The 26,350-nt window shown below is 38.5% G+C and overlaps 2 protein-coding genes across 2 annotated transcripts in view; both read right to left on the reverse strand.

Annotated features, from left to right (window-relative positions):
- Window positions 1–26,350, reverse strand: part of LOC116311487 (basement membrane-specific heparan sulfate proteoglycan core protein-like) — a 681,374-nt gene that overhangs the window by 279,683 nt on the left and 375,341 nt on the right. The gene's annotated exons all lie outside the window — the stretch shown is intronic.
- Window positions 1–26,350, reverse strand: part of LOC120439050 (immunoglobulin superfamily member 1-like) — a 265,608-nt gene that overhangs the window by 49,262 nt on the left and 189,996 nt on the right. Inside the window, exon 6 of the mRNA XM_039609733.1 lies at window positions 23,724–23,990. Coding sequence (XP_039465667.1) covers window positions 23,724–23,990 — 267 coding nt within the window. The remainder of the gene's footprint in view (window positions 1–23,723; window positions 23,991–26,350) is intronic.

Consider the following 26,350-nt stretch of genomic DNA (forward strand, 5'->3'; position numbering starts at 1 on the left):
ATCAGACCTGTAGAGCAAACGCTGCGGACACAGCAGCAGTTTTAAAAATATTTTCAGATTAATTTTTCGCTCCTCTCACTCTGGCAGTTGAGCTGTCTCACTCTAGCCCCAACATTCCGTCCCATACACACCCATTATAAACTCTGAAACGGCTGAAAAATCATCATGAAACTTAAACTGGAACTGAAGAAAAAGTATAATAGATATTGAAAAGATAAATACAAGTTGAATAGTTGAATGTCTTGTCTTCGTTTTAAAGTTTGAATGGTGGCTCTATGTCAACGTATGTTGAAGTAGATACAGTTTGAAAATGAGTAAGTTGAATGAGGATTTGAAGGGTCTCCTCATTGAAATACATGGGAAATTTTTGTTGAAAAAAGTTGAATAAAATTAAAAATATAAATGTTAAAAATGAGAAAAATAGAAGCAGTCATGTCCAAAAGAAGAGGAATCTAATGGTGTTTGAATGGTTTTTCTAAGTTGAACGGTTTTGAAGTAGTAGGAGTACAAAAAACGTACGGAATAGATAATAATAATAAACTAGAAAGTGCATTTTCTGAAGAAACTGCAGTGTGAATGCTTGAATCTGAATGTATGCATTGAAATGATTTAATTGCTGAATTTTAAGTTAAAAATGTTGAATGAGATGAAAAATACAGAAATTTTCACCTGAAAAAGAAAGTGCTGAACTGCTAAAAGCTGACGTCCACACAGAAGTTGGAAAAGAGCTGAAAATGTTTAAAATGTAAATTAGAAAAAGATGGGTAATGACTAAAGAAAATTTAGAGTCAGAAAACATCTGAATGAATGTTAAAAGTTCATATTCTTTGAATCACTGAATGACTAAAGTGTGATCCCTCCACTTGGATCCACACACTTTTAAAGGTTTACATCTCTGAGCTTTGAAAGACACAGTGTTGGAAAGAGAACAACGATGGCGACATTTTGAGGGTAAAATGATGGCTGTAGAGCAAACACTGTGGACACAGCAGCAGTTGAAAGAAGTGTTTAGGATGAATCTTGGCACAGTGAGAGACAGAGCTCGTTAGGCAGGCAGGTGTGAGCCTGGTTGCTATAGTGACTGCACCCAATGGCTCCATACACACGCACACAGACATGCACCTCACTTTTGCTGCTTAAAATGAACAGAAAAGTCAGGTCAAAACAAATCGCTCCCAAATGAAAAGTACAGGTCCTATTGACGAAATTCTTTCACCGTGAGCGGCAGCAATGTCCAGTCTACCTAATTCTCAATTTTCATGCCTGTGGAGTTTATTATATGGACGTGGTGACAGTGTAAAGACACCATGCTCTTCTGATTTTCAAACGAACCTTCTGAGCCATTTTAACATTAGAGTCTATGGAGGAGTTGGAGGGAGGAGGCTGTGCTTTGGTGACATTTATGAAAGAACCATAACACCTAGTACAAAAGTAAACACATTGGATGAAAGAGGACAGCGATGGCTACGTTTTGAGGGTAAAATGATGGCTGTAGAGCAAACGCTGCGGACACAGCAGCAGTTTTAAAAAAGATTTTAAGATTAATTTTTTTGCTCCTCTCACTCTAGCAGTTGAGCTGTCTCACTCTAGCCCCAACATTCCGTCCCATACACACCCATTATAAACTCTGAAACGGCTGAAAAAACATCATGAAACTTAAACTGGAACTGAAGAAAAAGTATAATAGATATTGAAAAGATAAATACAAGTTGGATAGTTGAATGTCTTGTCTTCGTTTTAAAGTTTGAATGGTGGATCTACGTCAACGTATGTGGAAGTAGATACAGTTTAAAGAGGAGTGAGTTGAATGAGAATTTGAAGGGTCTCTCCATTGAAATACATGGGAAATTTTTGTTGAAAAAAGTTGAATAAAATTAAAAATATAAATGTTATGAATGAGGAAAGTAGAAGCAGTCATGTCCTAAAGAAGAGGAATCTAACAGTGTTTGAATGGTTTTTCTAAGTTGAACGGTTTTGAAGGAGATAGATGCACAAAAACGTACGGAATATGATATAATAATAATAATAATAAAGATTACAACAACAATACTGTGAATGCTTTTACAAGCATTCACACTAATAAAATAGAATAAAGATTCGAAGAACAATACTGTGAATGCTCAAGCATTCACACTAAGTAGAAAGTGCATTTTCTGAAGAAACTGCAGTGTGAATGCTTGAATCTGAATGTATGCACTGAAATGAATTAATTGCTGAATTATAAGTTAAAAATGTTGAATGAGCTGGAAAATACAGAGTTTTTAACCTGAAAACAAAAGTGCAGAACTCCTGAAAGCTGATGTTCACACAGAAGAAGTTGGAAAATAGCTGAAAAGTTTTTAAATTAAAATTTGGAAAACCTAAAAAATGAGAAAAGAAAATTTAGAGTCAGAAAACATCTGAATGAATATTAAAAGTTCATATTCTTTGAATAACTGAATGACTAAAATGTGATCCCTCCACTTGGATGCACATAGTTTAAAACATTTGCATCTATGAGCTTTGAAAGACACGCTGTTGGAAAGAGAACAACGATGGCTTCGTTTTGAGGGTAAAATGATGGCTGTAGAGCAAACACTGTGGACACAGCAGCAGTTGAAAGAGAAGTGTTTAAGATGAATCTTGGCACAGTGAGAGACAGAGCTCGTTAGGCAGGCAGCTGTGAGCCTGGTTGCTATAGTGACTGCACCCAATGGCTCCATACACACGCAGACATGCACCTCACTTTTGCTGCTTAAAATGAACAGAAAAGTCAGGCCGAAACAAATCCTTCCCAAATGAAAAGTACAGGTCCTATTGACGAAATTCTTTCACCGTGAGTGGCAGCAATGTCCAGTCTACCTAATTCTCAGTTTTCATGCCTGTGGAGTTTATTATATGGACGTGGTGACAGTGTAAAAACACCATGCTCTTCTGATTTTCAAATGAACCTTCTGAGCCATTTTAACATTAGAGTCTATGGAGGAGTTGGAGGGAGGAGGCTGTGCTTTGGTGACATTTATGAAAGAACCATAACACCTAGTACAATAGTAAACACATTGGATGAAAGAGGACAGCGATGGCTACGTTTTGAGGGTAAAATCATACCTGTAGAGCAAACACCGTGGACACAGCAGCAGTTTTAAAAAATATTTTAAGATTAATTTTTTCTCTCCTCTCACTCTAGCAGTTGAGCTGTCTCACTCTAGCGGCAACATTCCGTCCCATACACACCCATTATAAACTCTGAAACGGGTGAAAAAACATCATGAAACTTAAACTGGAACTGAAGAAAAAGTATAACAGATATTGAAAAGATAAATACAAGTTGAATAATTGAAAGTCTTGTCTTCGTTTTAAAGTTTGAATGGTGGTTCTATGTTAACGTATGTTGAAGTGGATACAGTTTGAAAATGAGTAAGTTGAATGAGGATTTGAAGGGTCTCCCCATTGAAATACATGGGAAATTTTTGTTGAAAAAAGTTGAATAAAATTAAAAATATAAATGTTAAAAATGAGAAAAATAGAAGCAGTCATGTCCAAAAGAAGAGGAATCTAACGGTGTTTGAATGGTTTTTCTAAGTTGAGCGGTTTTGAAGGAGTTAGATGCCAAAAAACGTACGGAATATGATATAATAATAAAGATTAGAAGAACAATACTGTGAATGCTTTTACAAGCATTCACACTAAATAGAATAATAAAGATTAGAAGAACAATACTGTGAATGCTTTTACAAGCATTCACACTAACTAGAAAGTGCATTTTCTGAAGAAACTGCAGTGTGAATGCTTGAATCTGAATGTATGCACTGAAATGAATTAATTGCTGAATTTTAAGTTAAAAATTTTGACTGAGATGAAAAATACAGAAATTTTCACCTGAAAACAAAAGTGCTGAACAGCTAAAAGCTGACAACCACAGAGAAGAAGTTGGAAAATAGCTGAAAATGTTTTAATTGTAAATTAGAAAAACCTAAGAAATGAGAAAAGACAATTTAGAGTCAGAAAACATCTGAATGAATATTAAAAGTTCATAATCTTTGAATCACTGAATGACTAAAATGTGATCCCTCCACTTGGATCCACACAGTTTTAAAGGTTTACATCTCTGAGCTTTGAAAGACACGCTGTTGGAAAGAGAAGAACGATGGCGACGTTTTGAGGGTAAAATGATGGCTGTAGAGCAAACACTGTGGACACAGCAGCAGTTGAAAGAGAAGTGTTTAAGATGAATCTTGGCACAGTGAGAGAGAGCTCGTTAGGCAGGCAGGTGTGAGCCTGGTTGCTATAGTGACTGCACCCAGTGGCTCCATACACACGCACAGAGACATGCACCTCACTTTTGCTGCTTAAAATGAACAGAAAAGTCAGCCCCAAACAAATCGCTCCCAAATGAAAAGTACAGGTTGTATTGACAAAATTCTTTCACCGTGAGCGACAGCAATGTCTAGTCTACTGAATTCTCAGTTTTCATGTCTGTGGAGTTTATTATATGGACATGGTGACAGTGTAAAGACACCATGCCCTTCTGATTTTCAAACGAACTTTCTGAGCCATTTTAACATTGGAGTCTATGGAGGAGTTGGAGGGAGGAGGCTGTGCATTGGTGACATTTATGAAAGAACCATAACACCTAGTACAATAGTAAACACATTGGATGAAAGAGGACAGCGATGGCTACGTTTTGAGGGTAAAATTATACCTGTAGAGCAAACGCTGCGGACACAGCAGCAGTTTTAAAAAGATTTTAAGATTAATTTTTTGCTCCTCTCACTCTAGCAGTTGAGCTGTCTCACTCTAGCCCCAACATTCCGTCCCATACACACCCATTATAAAATCTGAAACGGTGAAAAACATCATGAAATTTAAAGTGGAACTGAAGAAAAAGTATAATAGATATTGAAAAGATAAATACAAGTTGAATGGTTGAATGTCTTGTCTTCGTTTTAAAGTTTGAATGGTGGCTCTACGTCAATGTATGTGGAAGTAGATACAGCTTAAAGAGGAGTAAGTTGAAGAAGAATTTGAAGGGTCTCCCCATTGAAATACATGGGAAATTTTTGTTGAAAAAAGTTGAATAATTTTAAAAATATAAATTTTATAAATGAGAAAAATAGAAGCAGTCATGTCCAAAAGAAGAGGAATCTAACGGTGTTTGAATGGTTTTTCTAAGTTGAACGGTTTTGAAGGAGTTAGATGCCAAAAAAGCGTCACGGAATATGGAATAATAGATAATAAGAAAGATTACAACAACAATACTGTGAATGCTTTTACAAGCATTCACACTAATAATAATAAAGATTAGAAGAACAATACTGTGAATGCTTTTACAAGCATTCACACTAATAATAAAGATTACAACAACAATACTGTGAATGCTTTTACAAGCATTCACACTAATTACCTGCCACATTAACAGAACAAATTAACAGCTGAGAAATGAGCCCAGCCAGAGTTTGTAATTGCAGAGAAATACTCCATTTATTTGGGCATTTCATTTTCGAGCAGGAAGCTCAGAAAACCCCTAACAGGTTAGAACAGTGATGTGTTGAAATTGAAGTCAGAAGTCTAAATTTTCAGCTGGAACGTCCCCTCAAGCCAAATGTCTAAATTTGAAAAAGTGGATTTAAACATCTTGTTAAATTTAAAGATGTGAGTCAGGGGGCTTTAAACCCCTCAGTTACAGCAATATGTCCAACAGACAGGGATTTTTCTGCTTCTGTAACAGACTGTCCTAAATGACAGATTCTGAAGGTAAAATCTTTATCCTTTATCATCACAGGTCTAGGAAATAGAACTCAGAAGAACAAAGAGGCTTTTCTGTGTGCTCATTTTCCAGTTTTGTTTGATATTATACAGCACGCTGATAAAAACCAAAGTTGTGCATCAATGTGCACCTCCAGCCTCTCTCATCAAGCCAGGCAGTGTGAAGCAGGTAATGTTAGACAGGTTCATTGGATGAAAAGGAACGTGAGAGAGAAAAAACAGAAATTACGAAATCAAATTGGGTCAGTTTGAAGTAGCTGTAGCTCCTGATAAGTTTCACTGAATATGTGTGTGTAGGTTTTTGTATTGTTTCTTGATGCATCAGTGAAAAAACATGTAAATACTACAACACTGATTAATTAAATTAACTACAGTTCAAATATATATGTATTATTATTCCTTATCATAGATTAATTTATGTTTATGTGAGCATTTTCTCAAACAAGTAAAAAATAAAGTTTGGTTCCAGAGGAGATCTGTAGAGTTAGACCAGGATCTCTGAGTTTAGGGTTTCACTACAGTTAAATTCAATATCTCCATAAATTGATAAAAGTTACACAGTAAATGTTGGGAAATAACACCAAAACCTATATATTATATTATAAGATACTACGAAACAACAACAACAAACAAAGTAAAACTCCTGTGCCGTGGTGTTTGAATGTGTGTGTGTGTCTTTGTTTTGTTATCATGTGACACAATGGTGACCTACACTGCTTCTGGATTGAGGGTAATAATATTTTCAAATGAACAAAGCAGAGTTGCACCTCACAGTTTATACTGACGATGTTTTTGCACCCAGTTGTGTTTTGTTCCTCTATGAAGCCACATGTGACACAAGCACAGATTTGAACACAGCCAGTGATGCCTCAACATTGTCAAAGTCATGCCTGGATCATCAACTCACAGAGCTCTGGGCACAAATATCCAGTGGGGACCCAACCAACTTGTTTTGATGATCAGACTTCAATCTTCAATAATTAGAAATAGTATGAATGTGTACATACATGAACTCAGAGTACTTCTAAATGGAGAGCACCACATCTTACTGAAAAAATAATAGGTAACATTAAAATATAGCTTCAATAAAAACTTTAAAGCAGTCAACCATAAAGCCACTTACTGGTGCCCACTTACAAACCAGAAAATCTAATGAAGCCCAAACAATCTAAATATTTTACTCTGATTAAAATACAAGAGAAAATGAAGTCAAGGTTAGATTTATTTAAATAAAATAAAATAAAAGATAAAATGCACAGCTTCACTAAAAGTATGACATTAAATGAATCGTGAAGCAGCCAGAGCTTTTTCATGTTTTATACCAAATATTTCATTTTTACGTGATGCAGATCTTTAAACTCAGTAAGTATTTGTTGGTGTAAATACCAGCACTAATGTAACTCTGCTGAATTTAAGTTACTGCTATCAGCTACTAAAAATCACAAACTTTTTTCTCACTGCTGTTGGTATAGGACACAGCCAAAGTTTGATACAAAAGCTCAACAATGAATACAAAATACCAGCTGAACAAAAAGAACATGGATCTGAAACAGGACACGCCTCTGTGTGCTTTATACTAAAATACAGTGCCAAATCTTTATCATATTATTATTCAATATCTTTAAAACTAAAGACTGAGCATGTCTGATATTTGGGCAGCAGAGGAGCAACAGTGGATTCATAAAATGCTTCTTTTTGGCTTTGCTGCTGCAGCTCTCCTCACTGACCTGTAAGACAAACACACAAAGAACACAAATGTCCAAGTTTCAGGATGTTCGCCATTTAATAACTTGAAGAATAACTCATCCTGCACAGAAGCATAATTACCAGGAAAGCTTCCTAATGTGACTTCAGAATAAACTGCTGCATCAGCTGCAGGACTTGATCTTCCTGTGAGTGGAAAGAAGATTTTAAGACCAGATAAACATGTTGAACAACATTCACTGGAAGTGATGGCAGACTTTGTTTACCTGCTTTTTTCTTGGCTTTTTCTTTTTTGGGGCGTTTGACCATCAGACTGTCCTCTAAAAGACAAGTCAGAGCTCAGGATACATTTGATCAGCAGGTATATGACATAAACCCAAAGCACTTGGATGTATATGGACTTAGAGGTGGATTTAAAAAGCTGTGGATCACCCAGTTACCCCTATACAGAAAGTCTGGACTGGCTCTCTGTGTAGAGGGTCCAAGTTTCTGATTCCAGGAGGTTTTCCCCAACAGGTAAAACAGAAACTTAATTAAGTCAGTGGTGAGGAGACTCACCACGCTAAGAGTTACAAGTAGGAACCATTGATGAGATAATATGAGTAACACTTCACAAGGATTCCTTCATTGTTACACAAAAAGTTAAATGAAATATCCTGTATAAGTCTCCAAAAGTTGAATCTGTTCATCTGGACGTAGCGTTTTGTGGGAGAAACATTTCGTCACTCATCCAAGTGACTTCTTCAGTCTCAGCTGACTGCAGGTTTCCCCAAACCTTATAAACAGTACATTTGCATAATGACTGAAACCAGCCCACTGAAGGAACAAGATCAATATCCTGTATAAGTCTAAACTTTATATCCTCATCCTTTATGCTGATTAGCTTTATACTTTATTATATTGGAATAGAATTCTGAATGATTAACTATGAGCAAAATCACATATAGGTATAATTACCACTCTGTGTAACACTAACCATAAGGAGGTGGATGTTACACTAAGTCCTTTATTTCATTCTTAGATGGAGATAAGCCCGAGGATCTGAACCTCGTTTAAAAAGTAAACATTAAAATACATTTAAAGAAATAAAAATTGTTGCCAGTGACACCCCAGGTTATGTGTTTTTAATCGTTTCAGTTTGTGCTTTGTGATCTGTGGTCTGGGGCAGAATCTGTGTGTGACCAGTTTCTGTGTGCACAGACAGCAACATGAACTCTGACCCCTACTCTCTCTGAGAGCAGGAGTGAGGTCCTAAGGAGGTAGTTTAAGATTTTAAAAGACAGAGAGATGTGAGAATCTCTGACTTCACCATGTATGATTAAAATTATGTAATATTGAGTGTATTGTGACTGATAAACACAGAGTGCTAAAGAGAAAAAGTTTATATGTGAATGAGCTAATAATAAATTCCTGAAGAAAGTATATAAATGTACAATAAAGTGCAATTTGTGGATGACAAAATGTAAATATTGTAATGAATTATTGAACTTTATTAACCTCCTAAGACCCAAACTCGTCCATGACATGCATATTTGAATTTCTCTTTGATATTTGGGCATATTGGGGCCCGATGAATGTAAAAACAAAGAATTACCAGATTTTTTTAACCTTATTTTTGTTTTTAAGAAAAATAAGAGCCACATATAAAGATATTCATTTAAAATTTTGATAGAACAGTAGCAGTATCATGTCCTCGTAAGTGGATATCAGGCCCATGTAGGGCAAAACTGAGTATTTTAGTCTAAATAACCCAAAATGTGATGTCCACATATGTGGACGCCAGGTCCTAGGAGGTTAAATGTAGTTTATCTGAATGAAAGATTGCCTCACTGTACTGGGCTGATTGGCTCCACTGAACCAAAGAGACAAAGTTAGACAAAACTCTGAGTGACCCTCGATGTGTTTAAGATTCAACTCTGCTGATGTGTAGTGGTAGTATGTAGCAGCTAAGCTTGGTGAGGGAATAACTAAACTCCATGTTGACCTATAATTACCTGCAACATAATGAAAAGACTCATTTCAGTACAAACACTGAATGAGACTGTTGTGACTGTACCTGCAGCTCCCGTCTTCACCTCAGAGTAAACAGCACTCTGCTCTGGTTTATGATGCTTCCCTGTGAAGATGGTCAGATTAATCCTCATAAGAAAATAACAAAAAGTTTTATAACCATTGATAAAATGTTTCTACATCAGCTTTTTGAAAACTCACTCTTCTTTCCAAGGGTTTTAAGTTCAATAAGAGAGTATGTGACATCTCTGGGGTCATCTGCTCCTGAAATGTGCATATTTAGTTAGAAGATTATAAACCCGTCACACAGAACATGAAATTCTATGTTATTTCAGTGCAATTCAGTTTTATTTTTATGCCAAATGACAACAGTCATCTCAAGGCACTTTATATTGGTTATTTTTTTGTTTGGTTTTGGGGTTTTTTTTGTCTGTCCTGTTTGGTACTTTAGCAATTAAAATCATTGTCTGAAGGTCAAGAAAGATGCCCAACGGATTTATTTTACCAAGTGGATGATCTTGGCTTTGGCATATTGATCCACTTGACCTTTATCATTCTCATTCATTTATTTATTTATATTATTTTATTTTAAGTTATTACAGATGGGACAGACATGACTTGGGGATAAGGAAGGAAGGAAGGAAGGAAGGAAGGAAGGAAGGAAGGAAGGAAGGAAGGAAGGAAGGGAAAGAGGGACAGCAAAGAAATCAACTGGATCACCTGTTGAAAGAAAAAAAAAACAAGCAAAAAGAGAGCAACACAATAAACTCATCACTATTGCAGATAATTGTAAGTATCAGTAAATACTAAATATTGAATGTTATTGTGCACCACGCAAGACCGACAGCGCACAATGTGCTTTGAGGTGGTGGCCAAGAGAGATATAGTTTGTGTCTGTGAACACCTGTGTACACCTGTGTACACCTGTGTGCGTGAGCGCACTTGTATTCAAAAGGTTTCTCCATGTAACGATCTGCTAAAGGGTGTGGGGAGCAATAGTCCCGTCCCCCAGGGCATGAAGTAGGCATGGAGGAGATCCAGGCCCCAGACATCCAGAGGCCTCCAGAGCACGAGAGCCTAAGGAGGACTATCGGAGGGGCAACCGTGCCACCCTCCTGGAAAGAGCTGAGGAGAGCCCCAGACGTGGGGTCACCCAGCAGCCACGGCACAGAAGCCACAGGGGGCTGCAGTGACGTGCCCACGAGCTCCATCATCAGCCAGTCACACCAGAGTGGCCTGAGCCCCGGCCCAGAGACCTGAGGTCCGAGGGCCCCCAACCCCCCGGAAGGGACCCAGCTGAGAGTGTGGTGGGGGCAGACCCAGGACACGCTGGAGAGATCATATCGCTCGGCTGGCCTGGGAACACCTGGGTGTTCCCCCGGACAAGGTGCAGGAGGTGGCTGGGGAGAGGGAGGTCTGGGCTTCTCTGCTTAGGCTGCTGCTGTTGCAACCCAGCCCCAGATAAGTGGAAGAAGATGGATAGAAGGTTTTAAGCCTAATCTTAAAAGTACAGAGAGAGGGTGTCTGTCTTCCGAATCCAAACTGGGAGCTGGTTCCACTGAAGAGGGGCCTGAAAAATGAAGGCTCTACCTCTCATTCTACTTTTAAATACTCTAGGAAAAACAAGTAAACCTGCACTCTGAGAGTAAAGTGCTCTAATGAGGTGTTACTGTACTATAAGCTGAATAAGATAAGATGGGGTCTGATTATTTAAGAGAAGGACGGAGGGTCGATAAACAGAGTCCCTGTCAGTTCTCTCACTGCAGTATTTTGGATAAACTGAAGGCTACAAATAAAAAAAATCAGATACCATTTGCTGATTCTTCCATTTGCTTGACTGATTCATAGAGATCATTAATTCTGTCAAATTCAAAACGAGGACTATAATGTAACACTAATATTACTATTATTGTTTGTGTTTATATGATATAGAACAAAAGGATTTCTGATTCTTCAGTCGAGTCAAAGATACAATCAGGTTTGTAAAATCCTGTTTATTTCTGATTTCATGTGCATGTGTCACTCGGCTGTTTGTCCAACTGGATTTTGATTTTTAAATGAAATTAACTGCTGAGCACAAACTGAACCTAAGAACTGTTTGTGTTAATGAAGACTGAATAAAAAGTCCACATTAATAATGATAATATTATTTAAATGCTTTAAGTGCTGACCAGGATGAAGAGAGTTGTATTCATGAGTTTCATCCTGGTTGACTCCATGATTTGTGGAGGAGCCCGGACTGTGACTCTCAGACTGAATCGACCTAAAACAGGAAATAAACACAATAAACCCAAAAGTAACTGATGTTTGTTTAAAATAATAATAAAAAGTATTTTACCAACCTGGTGAAGCAGGAATCTGTGAAAGAGACAAATGTTATTACACATGTTTGTCATGTATAAATTGTTCCACTGATATTTAGTGTCATGAGATCAGGATACATGTATATGTGTGAATAATTAAAGTGTATGTAGTAAATAAACTCTCTAATACAGCATGAAAAGAAGAGGCTCTTACACTTGGACTGTCTGCAGCGATACAACAAGAGCAGGAGAATAATAATGAGAGAGACTCCACAAACCAGTCCAACAATCAACCACACAGGAGATGAAGAGCTGTCAGCTCCTGACACAGTTACTGTAACAACAAACAATAACAAGAAGTCTGAGAGCACAAACCTCTGCCAAGGCAGCTCACTGTGTGTTTATTTCCTTTTAAGGGAACAGTATCGTAGTTTCTATGTATTGTAGAATTACAGGGATTATTTCACATAACCACCATCTTTATTATTGCATTAATTATCATTTCATCCAAGCATTTATTGAAGTTGCTGGCATTATGTTATAATTTGTATTACAGGGGTTATCATAATCACATATTAACATGTTTATTACAGGTGCAGTTATAACCACTTTAAATCGTTGAGTTAAATCTATAATCTTAAAAGCTTATATGCTGAGTATATTGTTACAGTAAAATAGTAGCTGAGCAAAGGCCTGAATGTATTCAGCTTCTTGTTGCATTTGAGTTTGCCTAGCAACAGGTGACGGAAGGAGGACAAGTCCATGGGGACCTCAAAGGCCTGAGATCATATTTGGAAGAGGATGCCAGAAAGGGGAACTTCTGTCTCTGCATTTATCTCTTAAAATTGATTATTGTCTGTAGAAGAGGCAAATAATGTTCTTGAGATGCAAATTATGAGCTTGTAAACGCAAGAGGGGGCGTTATAATACCCTGATGTTATAAAAGCAATCTGAAGTGTATTTTTGGACGGGGGTTTACAACTGATGTTTTGCAGTTTACATCTCCCCACGCTGCGTGTATTCATTAAAATCAATTGTTTGACCGACCTCTTCTGGACCATCATTGTTTTACTCTCGTCCTCAATTTCGGACCCGTAACAGTATTCAATTGTTTTGTTTGTACAATTAGAAGTTTGTAGTGAATATTATATTGTTTATTATGTAAACAATATAATACAATATTAATATTATATTAATGTTTATTTGACATTACAAAACATAATGTTATGACAGTTCTCACAAAATAGACTCAGGTGGCTTCAAACATTAAAAGAGACAATATGATGTTATTTCTTAGTCATGAAACTCATTTACAAAAATCCATGAAATGTTTTGATCCTGCTCACCTTTAACTGACATCCAGCTCTGTGCTGACTCTCTTCCTGAGTACTGACACTTGTAGAAACCTTCATCAGACTTTGACACTGCAGAGATCTTCAGCTCCCTCGGGATCATTTTGAATAAGTTTGTCATTGTGATAGAAAACACATTGGAAAGTATTTTTGTGTTTTCAAACTGCAGCTCAGACTAACAGAAGCTCCCTCAGTCACAGGATGAACAGGACTCACCAGGATAGGACCATTACCATCATCTGTGAAACAATCACACACAATTGTTTCAGTCACATCAGCTGGTGCACACTTTTAGAAAAAGGTGATCATCATCATCATCATCATCTTTATTTATAAAGGACTTTAAAACAACCACAGCTGATGCAAGGCAGTGTACATTAGAACTAAATAATAAAATTACGTAAGATATAAATAAAAGCCAAATAAAAGAAAAAGGTAAAACAATTAATTAGTTTGTTAATAACTAACTGAATTAAAGGAGAAATCACTGAGGTCAAAAGCCAAAGAACAGAGCACAGGGGTTATATGCTCTCTTTAATGAGCTCGTGTTAACAGTTGTGCAGCAGTATTTTGAACCAGCTGCAGACGTGAGAGCAAAGAATAAATGACCCCCACATAAAGTGAGTTACAGTAGTCCAGATGTGAAGAAATAAAAGCATTGATCACTGTTTCAAATCGCTGCCCAGAAAGAAAAGATTTTGCTTTAAATGATAAAAAACTGGACTTCAGCACTGCTCTAATTTGGCTGTCCAATTTAAAATCCCTCTCCAACTTAAAACCAAAGTCAGTAATAACAAGTTTAAAATAAACTTCCAGGGATCCCAAATGAACAGAGGAGGACTCACAGGGACCACTAAGTCCAAACACTTCTGTTTTCTTTTCATTAAAATGTAAAAGGTTATGATACATAATAACAAGAACAAATTACAGATATGTAATCACTATTAATACTATTTTTACTGTAGTAGTGAAGTGTGGAGCTGTGCACAGTGCAAGTAAAATAAAGAAGGTTTGCTGCTCTGAAGTCCCTGACTGGCTCTGAACTCAAACACAGCATAATTTTTGATACACCTGCACCTTTATACATGATGATCATTACAAATAACACTTTGCCAACAGAGATGTTGACATTTGAGTGTTTTCTTTCAAAAAAAACATAAATAAATAAATGTAAATGTTCATGTGACGTCTAAATCATTCAGATCCAAGAAGTAAATGTATAATAACATACTCTGTACAGTGATGTTGACTGCACTGCTGAACTCTCCTGATCCAGACTCACACCAGTACACTGCAGTATCTGACTTTGATGTGATGATGCTACATGTGGATCCAGTTATTCTCCTACAGTCAGAGAGTCGGCCGTCCTCAGAGAACTTCCTCACTCTCCACTCAGTGAAGTTTCCCTCACAGGTCAGTGAGACAGAGTCAGAGGTGAAGTGTTGCACTCTGTCAGGACTCACTGTGAGAGACGCTGCTGAATGAACATCTGGAAACAACATGCAGTGAAGAGACAAAGCTCACAGATGTTAGGATTCAAAATAACACAGTGAAAAAAACTAGTTCTTGCTAAACCCACCATAACTGCAAATAAATCTATGAATGAGATTTATTAATACAGATTTAAATGTAACTCCTGCAGCTGGAAAGATTTCACTGAAACATCTGGGTCTCTCAGTAATAATCTCACAGCATCATTAGAAGCTACATTAGAAGTTTCTGTAAACCTGCTTTCCTACAGTTTGTCCACAGTGTGCATGTTTGTTGTTGCACAAGCAAATATCTTCATCATCTGTCATGTAATAAGATGTCTGACATTTGTGACCTTATTAAAAACAGTCAGATCATTATCAGACAGTTTAACATCAGGAGATCTTTAATGTTTGTTCTCTTTGCTTCTACAAATCACGACAGCACTTTTACAGGCATCATGTCTGATATCATTCTCCACAGCAAAAGCACAACAACATGAGGACTAAAGACCACGAGATCATCTGTGTACATAATGTGCTTCACATTATTCCTGCCAGATTTACAGACTTTCGAATCATCAACATGGAGATTAAAAAGAGCCGGAGACAAAATTCATCCTTGTTTAACTCGGTGAGAAACAAACAAGGAGGAATTTGAATAACAACAGAAGTGTTTGAGAAAGGATGAGATTCAATTTAATCCACCTTGAGGAAACTTAAATATAATAATTTAATGCATTTTAATTGTAACTGGACATCAGATTTCAATGTCAGTATGTTGCTGCAAGAAAAATAATGGTGACTTAAAGTGATGACACAATTTATTAGAGAGAAACAAACTGACCTGCAGACCAGACAAACTTTGGTTGACTGTGATCAGTGTGATACTCTGGGTCTCCTCTTCCAGCTCTGCACACATATCCTGCTGTGTGTGTCTGTCCATGAATGATGTAGGAGTCCTGTGCAGTCCCACTGCCATCAGGTAGCAGCTCATAACTGGAGGATTTCTCTGATAGATCAGGAACAGCTTTATACCAGTAGAAGCTCCATCCTGCAGACGGATGTTCAACCTGACAGTTCAGAGTTACTGAGGCTCCAGGACTCAGCCATGATGGAGACACAGTGAGGACAGGACGGGGTTTATCTGTTCAACAAAGATTTTCTCTCAGTGAACATGTAGTACAGTCTCTGAACAGTGAGCTCAGTTTATACAAAGAATAATAATCTCAGTCTATATGAACAGAAACACATTTTACAAAGTGTTCAAACAGCTTAAAGCAAATATGACTTACTGTCAGAAACTGTCAGTGTGACTGAATCACTCCACTCTGTTGTTTTATGCTGTGAACTTTTCATTCTGCCCTTACAGCGATAGTTTCCACTGTTGGATGATGAAGCAGATCTAATCCTGTATTCATTTTGATTTGGAGCTTTTATGGTGCTGTTTGTTTCCCACTCATAATCCCACTCAGTGTCTCCTCCATGGATCTCACATCTGACAGTGATCGTCTCTCCTCTGTATATCTCAGACCAGTTTGGATACAGAGTCACAACAGGCCTGTTTGACACTGTTAATGTTCAAGAAAGTACAATAAAAACACATGAAAGACAAAAAATTCAATTTCCATCAGATGTAGTGCTTTGTAGGAAGTTACATTTAAACTCACCAGTTGTGTCAGTCCTGACTGACTCACTGTCCTCTGTGTAGTAAACTGGTTCTCCTCTTCCTCCTCTGCAGCTGTAGAGTCCTCCCTCTGAGACACTGATTTGTTCATTTGTAACAGGTTGAAAAGATTTCCCATCTCTGTACCAGTAGTATTTCCATCCAGATGATGGTGATGATGATGATGATGATGGGGTCAAAGAGCAGTTCAGGGTCACACTGCCCCCTACTGGAACAGCTGTCCTATCAGCTCTCAGTTCAGCCTTTGGTTTTGCTGCAGTTCAGTTTAGAATAAGAAAATAACAGTAAATGACTGAATCAGAACAATTTAAAGAACTTGATGGAAATAATTCAATCATCAAATATTATGAAACTTTAATGGTGAAACTATAGCAAACTTTGCTATATTTTTTATGTGTATTTACAATTAATTACATACATGAATAGTTCATTTACTAGAATTATTTTGTAGCATGACTGAGTTTATTGATCAGTAATGAGAAAGTAACCCAGGTTAACATGATCTGATTGTATTTTGAACATTTGAGAATTGCTCCTAAATGAGTGTGAGCAGTTATAATTAACGCTATTTGTACTTTTGTTTTTGTTCCTTTCTTAAATCTACCAGTGACAGCCAATCAGTGTAACCACAGCGAGCCGGAGAAACCTGAGTGAGGGGAAGAGATTCAACAACAGAGCAAGTTGTGAACAGATTTTTATTTCCAGTCTTTGACAGTGATGGTGTCCAACTTTAGTCCTTGTTGATAAAATCTGTTTGATGGAGTTTGAATGAGGATTTGGTGAGTCACAGTTGGTTTTCTTTGGTGTCAGTTAGCATGCTATGTGCTTGTGTTCTTTACTAAATCTGATGTTGAAGCCTCTGATAGCTAAGATGAGACCTAGTATGGTTGTTTTATATTCTTTTGCTGCGGAAGCTGACATTTCCTGTCGCACAGATGTCTTTAGACCACAATAATAAGCACAGTGAACATTACAGGGAGCAGTTTGGATGTGATTTCCAGCTGAGCTGTTAGGAATGCTGGAATAAGACTCCAGTGTTTGTGTTGCACAACAGGCCAGGTTTATTAGCCGAGTGCAGATCTTGGCAGTGAAATCTGAGACTGTTGAACCTCGATAGTGATCCATGCCTAGGAGATCTGAACTTCCACTGAAATCTTCTGTTCCTAATAATAACAACTTTATTGATCCCTGTGGAGAAACTCTCTGCATTTAACCCATTCCCTCAGTGAAGCAGTGGGCAGCCACTGGGCACGTGGGGAACAGTGTGTAGGGACGGTACCTTGCTCGGGGGTACCTCAGGGTAGCCGTAACCTCAGGGATTTTTTTGATTGGTCTACATGGTACATTTTTTCCACCAACACATTTTGGTTTATTTGGTCATAAGCAGAGAGTGCTTGCTAGCGCTGTCCTTAGACGTTAAACGTGACGAAACTATTGAGGAAAAAACGCAGCGTTTATATTGTTTATCATGACTCTGGTTTTACGTGGCCTATCAACACAATTTAAAAACTGGTATATATCACCTTGTTGCTTTGTCATCTTGAAGTGGTCATGTGATCGGCTTACCACGACTACTTTATTATTCCTCAGTCAAACAGCAGCACTCATGCGATTGTTTTGAACCCTTAGCTCCAGGTGTTGTGCCAAAAAGTGACTGCCGTCCACGGGAGCGCGCAGCTGCTAAACGCTGTAGCACCCAGATTACTTACAGCTACTTCCGTGCAACTGATTTAAGGAGCGGTAAGCTGAACACAGCTTCAACCATCTGTTTGTTGATAAATAGTAATGCGATCGCGCCGCACTTTCTTGTTAGTAACGGTAACGGCGTAACGATAGAAATAGTAATTAGTTAAAAGTAAGGCTGTTAGTAACGCCATTACTTCTAACGCTGTTATTCCCATCACTGCCAGCCACTCTGCAGGTCTAGTGAATGGACTGAGTCAACTCATATTAATCAGAGTTTGAAGAGCAGCTGAAAAAAATCTGTTTAACCCAAAAGGAGCTAACACAGGTTAACTTGTAGTTAACACAGATAAGAGTTCAAACTAACCTGAAGTGGACAGAAAGAGATATTTATTTATATTATTGTTTTAATTTTATTTATTTATTCTATTATGGTTTTTGGATGCATAAATTATTGTAAACTGGAAACTGTATATTTCCATGTCTTCTGTTTCCCACAAACAAGTTCAAAGTTCACCCTGGTCTGTGGTCTGTTATTTTGAGGCTGCTAGTTATAAACTGCTGGTGTGAACAAAGACTCTGGTGCTAGTTATCTATAAATGTCTTTGTAACCCATGGTTATTTTATTTTAATTTTAGTTTTAACTTTCAGTTGAGTGATGAGTTTTCCCATGTACCTTGAATGCACCACAGCGCTGCTCATGATAACTTTTTTCACTGCATCCGTCTGAGCGGAGCAAGGTAAACTTCTCTGTATATTGCACTGTGTTTAATGGGTCAAAGAGCTCCATGAAACGTGGTTTTGAGCAGTGAGTTTGTTTTGTAAATGCACAAAGCTGTTGTGGAACTTTCAATCCTGTAACGTGTTGAGTTACAGAGTTAATGTATTGTGTGAAGAACAGAGATGGGCAGTAACGCGTTACTGTAATCCGATTACTTTTTTTCAAGTAATGAGTAATGTAAGGGATTACATTGCAAAAACGGTAATTAGATTACTGTTACTTTCCCGTAGGAACGCTGCGTTACTCCGTTACTAAAACCGTGAGTTTTTTGCGACAATGTCTCATGATAGTGACATAAGGGAGTGCAACGTTTGTGACAACAGCTGTCTGCAGATCAACAATGGATAATATATCAAGTGCGGAGAGAGTATGAGCGTGCAGCGTTTAAAGCGTGGAAGTACTGACCTTATTTTGAGTTTGATTCCATAAAAAGTGACAAAAACATGAGCGTCCTTTGTGCGTGGGAAGAAAACTTCTTTTTACAGCGAAAAAAACCCCCTTAACTTCCAAGCAAGCACCGAGTGCGCTACGACTGTAATGGGAAACTGACAGAGAAACTCGCGGAGTCTTCAACTGACCGCTGCGGCACACCTGCACCAGGGCAAACCTCCGCCTACCCCAGTCCTGCTTTACAGGTGAAAATAGAGCAACTAGCCTTTGACTTTATTTATTTTCTGCTGTGTTTTACTTGCATCTATTTGAAAGAGTGAGTGTAAACACAAAAAAATATTTTATTTTATGTGCTGGAATGTGCAGAAAATAGGTTTAAATGTTAAACAAATTTCTTCCAGTCAGAGAATGTTGCATATAATTTAATTTTTGCTTGATGCATAAAGTTAAAATATTAAAACTAATAAAACAAGTTTTAAAAAGAGATTTTTCCATTTGATTACATTTTGTATGATGGATTATGCAGAAAAAGTAGAATTGGGCTGAAAGATCTATCGCTTTATCACCTATTCAGGTTGTAAATGTGTTTTTAAAAAGTAACTAAGTAAGTATAAGAATAAGAATAAGAACAACTTTATTTATCCCGAGGGAAATTCTTTTGTCATGTAACTAAGTAACTAAGTAATTAATTACTTTTGAAAATAAGTAATCAGTAAAGTAATGGGATTACTTTTTTGGGGAAGTAATCAGTAATTAGTTACTGATTACTTTTTTCAAGTAACTTGACCAACACTGGTGAAGAATATCCTAGTGACTCTCGAATTATGCAAATTGAATTGTGATTCACAGTCCGGTTTCTAACTTATAAAATCAGTCAGGATATGATGCTTTGTTGGAAATGTGATTGTAGAAGCTGTTCGTGATTTCTTAGCTGTGTTAGCCCTGTGAAAAGTATGCTAGCGTACCCACATGTGCTCCCTGGGCTAATGCGCTTGCATGTGAGGTTTTAGCTAACACACCATGTGAGACACTTTTCATGGTTCATTTGATTTGCACTGAAATGCATTTTTGTCGTTGATATATTGTTATTGGCCAGTAAAAACTGTATAGATGTGTGATATGTAAAGACACTTAGAGGAATTTGATTTTACTTTTTTAAACTTGTACAAATGGGACACGGGGAAAATTAGTCGGTAGAATATGTGCTTTATAGAATAGAATAGAATAGAATAGAATGCCTTTATTGTCATTATACAGCTGTACAATGACATACAGAGCATCTCCTACTCAGTGTAAACACATGTTGGGGGTACAGTTCTGCAGCGCTATATACATATGAACAGTATTAACATAGGGAAGAAGATGTATATATATATATAAAATGTACAATTTACAAACCGTAAACAATATGTAATAAATAGTGTTATGTATGTACAGTTGAGTTATTGCACATGGAATTGGTATAAATAGTGTTTATGTATATACAGTTATTGCACATGGAATTGGTATAAATAGTGGTGGTCCATAGAGGAAGTGGGAAGTGGGGGGCTGTGTTATCGGTGCATGTGTGAGTTCAGGGTGGTTATCGCTTTGGGGAAGAAGCTGTTTTTGAGTCTGTGGGTTTTAGTGTTGATGCACCTGTAGCGCTTCCCTGAGGGAAGCAGGCTGAACATGTTGAAACCAGGGTGGGAGCTGTCCTTGATGATGTTTGCTGCTCTGCTGAGGCAGCGGGAGGAATAAATGTCCATCAGGGAGGGAGAGGGCAGCCGATGATCTTTTGTGCTGTCTTGACCACACTCTGAAGCCTCGCTCTATCTGCCTTGGTGCAGCTGCCGCACCATACCGTGATGCAGTAGGTTAGCAGGCTCTCAATGGACGAGCGGTAGAAGGTCAGCAGCAGGTTGGAGTTCAGCTTGTACTTCCTGAGGACTCTCAGGAAGTGCAGCCGCTGTTGGGCCTTCTTGATGACCGCTGAGATGTTTTCCGTCCAGGAGATGTCAGCAGAGATGAGGACACCAAGGAACCGGAAGGTGTGGACCCTCTCCACACACTCCCCGTTGATGTAGAGGGGGGCCAAGTCAGTGCTGTGTCTCCTGAAGTCAACAATGAGCTCTTTGGTTTTCTTGGTGTTCAGTGCCAGGTTGTTTTCTGAACACCATGCTGCCAACTTCAGGACTTCCTCTCTGTACTCTGCCTCGTCTCCCTTCGAGATGAGTCCGACTACCGTGGTGTCATCAGCAAACTTGATGATGAGAGTGTTGTTGTGGGCCGGACTGCAGTCGTGGGTGTAGAGAGAATACAGGAGGGGGCTCAGCACACAGCCCTGTGGGGAGCCGGTGCTCAGTGTGCGAGTGGAGGAGAGATGAGGGCCGAGTCTCTCTCTATTTTACAATAGAAGTGATTGCTCTGCACATTTGTGTGCAGGCTGGTTGTTTTATGTGGTAGAAATCTGCTGCAAGGACCGAGCGGTGCCATCTAAGGACTGGATGCCACTGGACATGTCTACAAAGGACGCCGTCAATCTGAAGGCCACCTGTTTCCTTGGAGGGTGGTAGGATACAACGATTTGAGCAACGATTTGAGGATTCACGTTTTTACTGAGATCTCAGGACACTTTTTGTTGCTACCTTAGTTTTGGTGGGCGGGGGGTCAGACCTGATACCACTTAACATAAACTGATGCACCAAGAAGGAGGAATACACTGAAATCACTTGTTTCCTTTAAGTCGTTGTCAGTGTCTTATTTTGAGTGGAGGTTTTCTTCTCTAAGTTGAGTTACCACTGCCAGTCTCCTTACGATCCTAACTGAACCCAACAAGAGTAGGTTACAGATATTTATTTTTATCTGACTTTAGACGACAGATTACTGTGGATTTGATTAATTCTGACTACTCAGTTAAAAAGGGCGACATCTACAGTGCTACAAGAAGATGACCCGAGAAGGAAACAAACACTTCCGAGTCTTTGAGTTATGCAGATCCTAACAAGTCAAAAGATTTGTGGAAACTAATTTTTCTACATTTGCCAAAAAAATCTGACATGAATGAGCTCCACATTTATCAGATCATTTCTGTGATAAAATTAAAATCCTTCAGTAGAGTGTGAGTCTTATAACTAATATCATTAATCTGAATTAATAACATACCAGCACAGACCAGCGTCCAATAAAATGAGGCCATATTGTCGTCTGCAGTTCAGAGTTCATTAAGTGAAAAAGATGCAGTGTGTGTTTCTCATGAGAGCAGACTCTTTAACTAAAACCTCTAAGATTCACTTAAAAACAGATAACATGCTAAAAACAACTGAAGTAACTATTCAATATTTTACTGAACAGCACAAAAACAAACAGCTACAAAAACAGCTACTTTTGATGAAACAGATGATGTGGATGAAACATCTGCAACTTACATGATACAGTCAGTGTGATGGTTTCACTCAGGTATGTTAAAACATAGTCCCTTCTGCCCCGGCAGCTGTATCCTCCACTGTCAGACTGAGTAACTGTGATTCTGTATTCATTGGATGTTGGAGGTGTGTTTAACTTGGCTGGTCTCCATTCATACGTCCACTGAGCTCCTTCACCTCCCTGAATCTCACATCTGACAGTGACTGTCTCACCGCTGTATATCTGAGTCCAGGATGGCTGCAGGGTCACAGTGGGCTTACTGGGAACTGTTCACATAAGAAAGATCCAGTTAGGAAACAAAGAAAAACAAAAACTCTGCTGTTTACAACATAAACAGAGTCTATTTCAAACTGTAACACAACATTTTTAGTAAAATGTACGAGTCTTTACTTTGCACAGGTATCATCTTTTGTTCAGATTTCTAAAATTACAGATTATTTTTCATGAGTTGACAGCAGATTAAGAAGACTGGAAGAAATTATCATGTGAGAAACATTTTCTAAAAGTTCTGATGAGGTCATCATGTGAAACTGGTGCAGTTGCTGATTTGGGACATTGGAGTGTGTCACACTTGTAGTTATTGTATAACAAACAGCTTCTTGTGGCTCTCACTGATTTTCCATGAACTGAACCTTAAACCACTGATCCACTAATGGATCTGTTCTACACTGGAGGTTCTTCTAGCTGTAGTATCATTAAAGACATTATAACACTCATGAACACCTTTATTTTTCATTAGTTAAAAAAATTAGAAATGAATTGATGCCATGAACAATAATTACAGGAAAGAATCTAAGTGGAACCTGTAATGTAGCAGAACAGTCTCTAATAAAATGAGGTTATATTGTAGTCAAACCTGAAACGTCGAGGAATTAATGTAAAAATGATAAAAACAAAGGAAGTAACTGATCTGCAGTGATAAACTCCACATGTGCAGCCATGAGGTCAAGATGGGACAGACTGGGATTATTACATTTGGACTGAAATCCTTCATCAAACTAACAAAATATTTTTCAGATGTTTCACTGAGTGATTATTAAATATCTTTATAATGATATTAAAAGATAATTTAAACTACTTTTGATAATAAACAACTAAAGAAATCCACAGTGCTGTTGAAAGACAAAGTGTTTGGTTGAGTTGATGAAACATTGTGCAGTGTAAGTTAAAATGTGTGAAATGTGTCCAACTCACCTGTTACTCTCAATGTGATGATGTCACTCCACTCTGTCCAGGAAGAGCTTCTTCTGCCCCGGCAGCTGTATCCTCCACCATGAGACTCAGTAAGTCTACTGATTGTGTATTCACTGGATGTTTCATGTATGTTTTTCTGGCCTCGTCTCCATTCATACATCCATTGAGCTCTTTCACCTCCCTGAATCTCACATCTGACAGTGACTGTCTCACCGCTGTATATCTGAGTCCAGGATGGCTGCAGGGTCACAGTGGGCTTAGGAGGAGCTGTTCAAAAAAAAAAATAAAATAAATAACATCATCAGACTTATAGAAATATAAAATGATCATTGAAGCTGTCCTGGTTTTATTGCTCGTGTTAGTAGTAATCACATTTTTTCATCCCAGTGACAATTTGACTGAAAATCAACAATAAAGAGTTTAATAAAAACAAACAGATTAAACCTGGTAATTTACTGATATTTAGACTCTACCAGCAGAGTGACTGGAAACAACCAGGTGTGCAAAAAACTAAACTGTGAGACTGAACATCAACACATAAAAACAGAATATCATGTAAACAACTTCAGTTTGTCAGATTTTACATTGTATAAATACTTTTTATAGTCAAATATTCCACTATTTACTTATTTCTACATCTTTACATTTACATATTTCTACATTTATGAACATATAATCCAGAGTTGCCAGTTGGCTGTTATCCTTTGAATAACCTGAGATCTTAGTTTCTAATGAAGCTCAGATCCTTTAATGTGTGGAGACAGATGTAGGAGATTTTCTACCAGTCTGTGGTAACAAGTGCGTCTGTTTTGCTGTTGTCTGCTGGGAGCCACACTTCAGAGACACCAGAGCTCCTCAGACTGAGTCAATCATGCTGCCATAAAGGACACTTTAATAAATCATTCCTATCATTCTCTATAAAGCTGTATAATAACTCTTCATTCTGTGACAGGTGAACGCACCAGTCAGGCATAAAATCCCAAACATATTATTTATTAATGTCATTTGCATTTCTGTCTTACACAATATCAGTTTTACTGTTACTGTTTTTAACAAACTTTATTTTTACTTTTTGTTTTTAATGTAAATGTAAAAATTTACACTGTGCACGGTGGCACGGTGGTTAGCACTGTTGCCGCACAGCAAGAAGGTCCTGAGTTCAATTCCACCATCAGGCCGGGGTCTTTCTGTGTGGAGTTTGCATGTTCTCCCCGTGTTTGCGTGGGTTCTCTCCGGGTACTCCGGCTTCCTCCCACCGTCCAAAGACATGCAGTTTGAGGGGATAGGTTAATTGGATAATCCAAATTGTTACTAGGTGTGAATGTGAGCGTGAATGGTTGTCTGTCCCTGTGTGTTGGCCCTGCGACAGACTGGCGACCTGTCCAGGGTGTACCCCGCCTCTCGCCCTATGACAGCTGGGATAGGCTCCAGCGCCCCCCGCGACCCTGGAAAGGATAAGCGGAAGCGAATGGATGGATGGATGGATGGATGTAAAAATTCCTGCGCTGTCTCATAGTGAGCTTTCCGACGAAGGAAAACAACACACTGGACCAGGTCTAATCCAACATCCCAGATGCTTACAAAGCCACCCCCCTGCTTCATCTCGGACTCTCTGATCATCTCTCTCTGTCCCTGATCCCTGCTTATAAACCTCTAATTCAAAGACAAAAACCATCTGTAAAAACAGTACGAGTGTGGACCGCGGAAGCCACCACGGCCCTACAAGACTGTTTTGATAACAAGAATTGGAGTGTATTTGCAGAAGGATCAGACTTGGAGGGCCACACATCTGCTGTACTCTCATACATCAGCTTCTGTAGTGAGAGTGTAACAACAACAAAGACTGTTAAAGTGTTCCTGAACCAGAAGCCATGGCTCAACAGTGAGGTGAGAGCCCTACTAAGAGCACGTGACAGCGCCTTCAAATCAGGAGACCAACAAGTCTACAAAGAGGCACGTCAGTCTCTGCTTAAAGGCATAAAAGAAGCCAAGTGCAAAATAAACAGTGCATTGAGGAGCACTTTAACACAAACAACTCCAGAAACATGTGGCAGGGGATCAAGACACTCACTGGCTACAAAGACAATCGCACACAAACAAACTCCCCAGACATCACCTTACCTGACACCCTAAACGAGTTCTTCGCCCACTTTGACCAACAAAACAGGGACACCATCACCCAGAGCGGGACGACGCCCCAATCCAGCTGGAGCAGCATCAGGTCAGAGCCACACTGCGCAGAGTCAACGCGAGGAAAGCAGCTGGTCCTGACGGTGTAGCCTGAAGAGTGCTTAAAGCATGTGCAGACCAACTAGCAGAGGTTTTCACCACCATCTTCAACCTCTCACTGCTACAGTCTGTAGTACCATCCTGCTTTAAGTCAGCCACCATCGTTCCAGTGCCCTAAAAGAACACAGTGAGCTGCTTGGATGACTATCGTCCAGTTGCTTTAATACCCATAATTGCCAAATGTTTTGAACAGCTCATCATGTCACACATTAAAGCTGCCGTCCCTGCAGACCTCGATCCATACCAGTTTGCAAACAGGGCAAACAGGTCGACAGAGGACGCCATAATAACAGCTCTTCACACAACCTTCACACATCTGGACATTAGTAACACCTATG

The sequence above is a fragment of the Oreochromis aureus genome, linkage group 3, assembly GCF_013358895.1.
Source record: "Oreochromis aureus strain Israel breed Guangdong linkage group 3, ZZ_aureus, whole genome shotgun sequence".
NCBI classification, from domain to species: domain Eukaryota; kingdom Metazoa; phylum Chordata; class Actinopteri; order Cichliformes; family Cichlidae; genus Oreochromis; species Oreochromis aureus.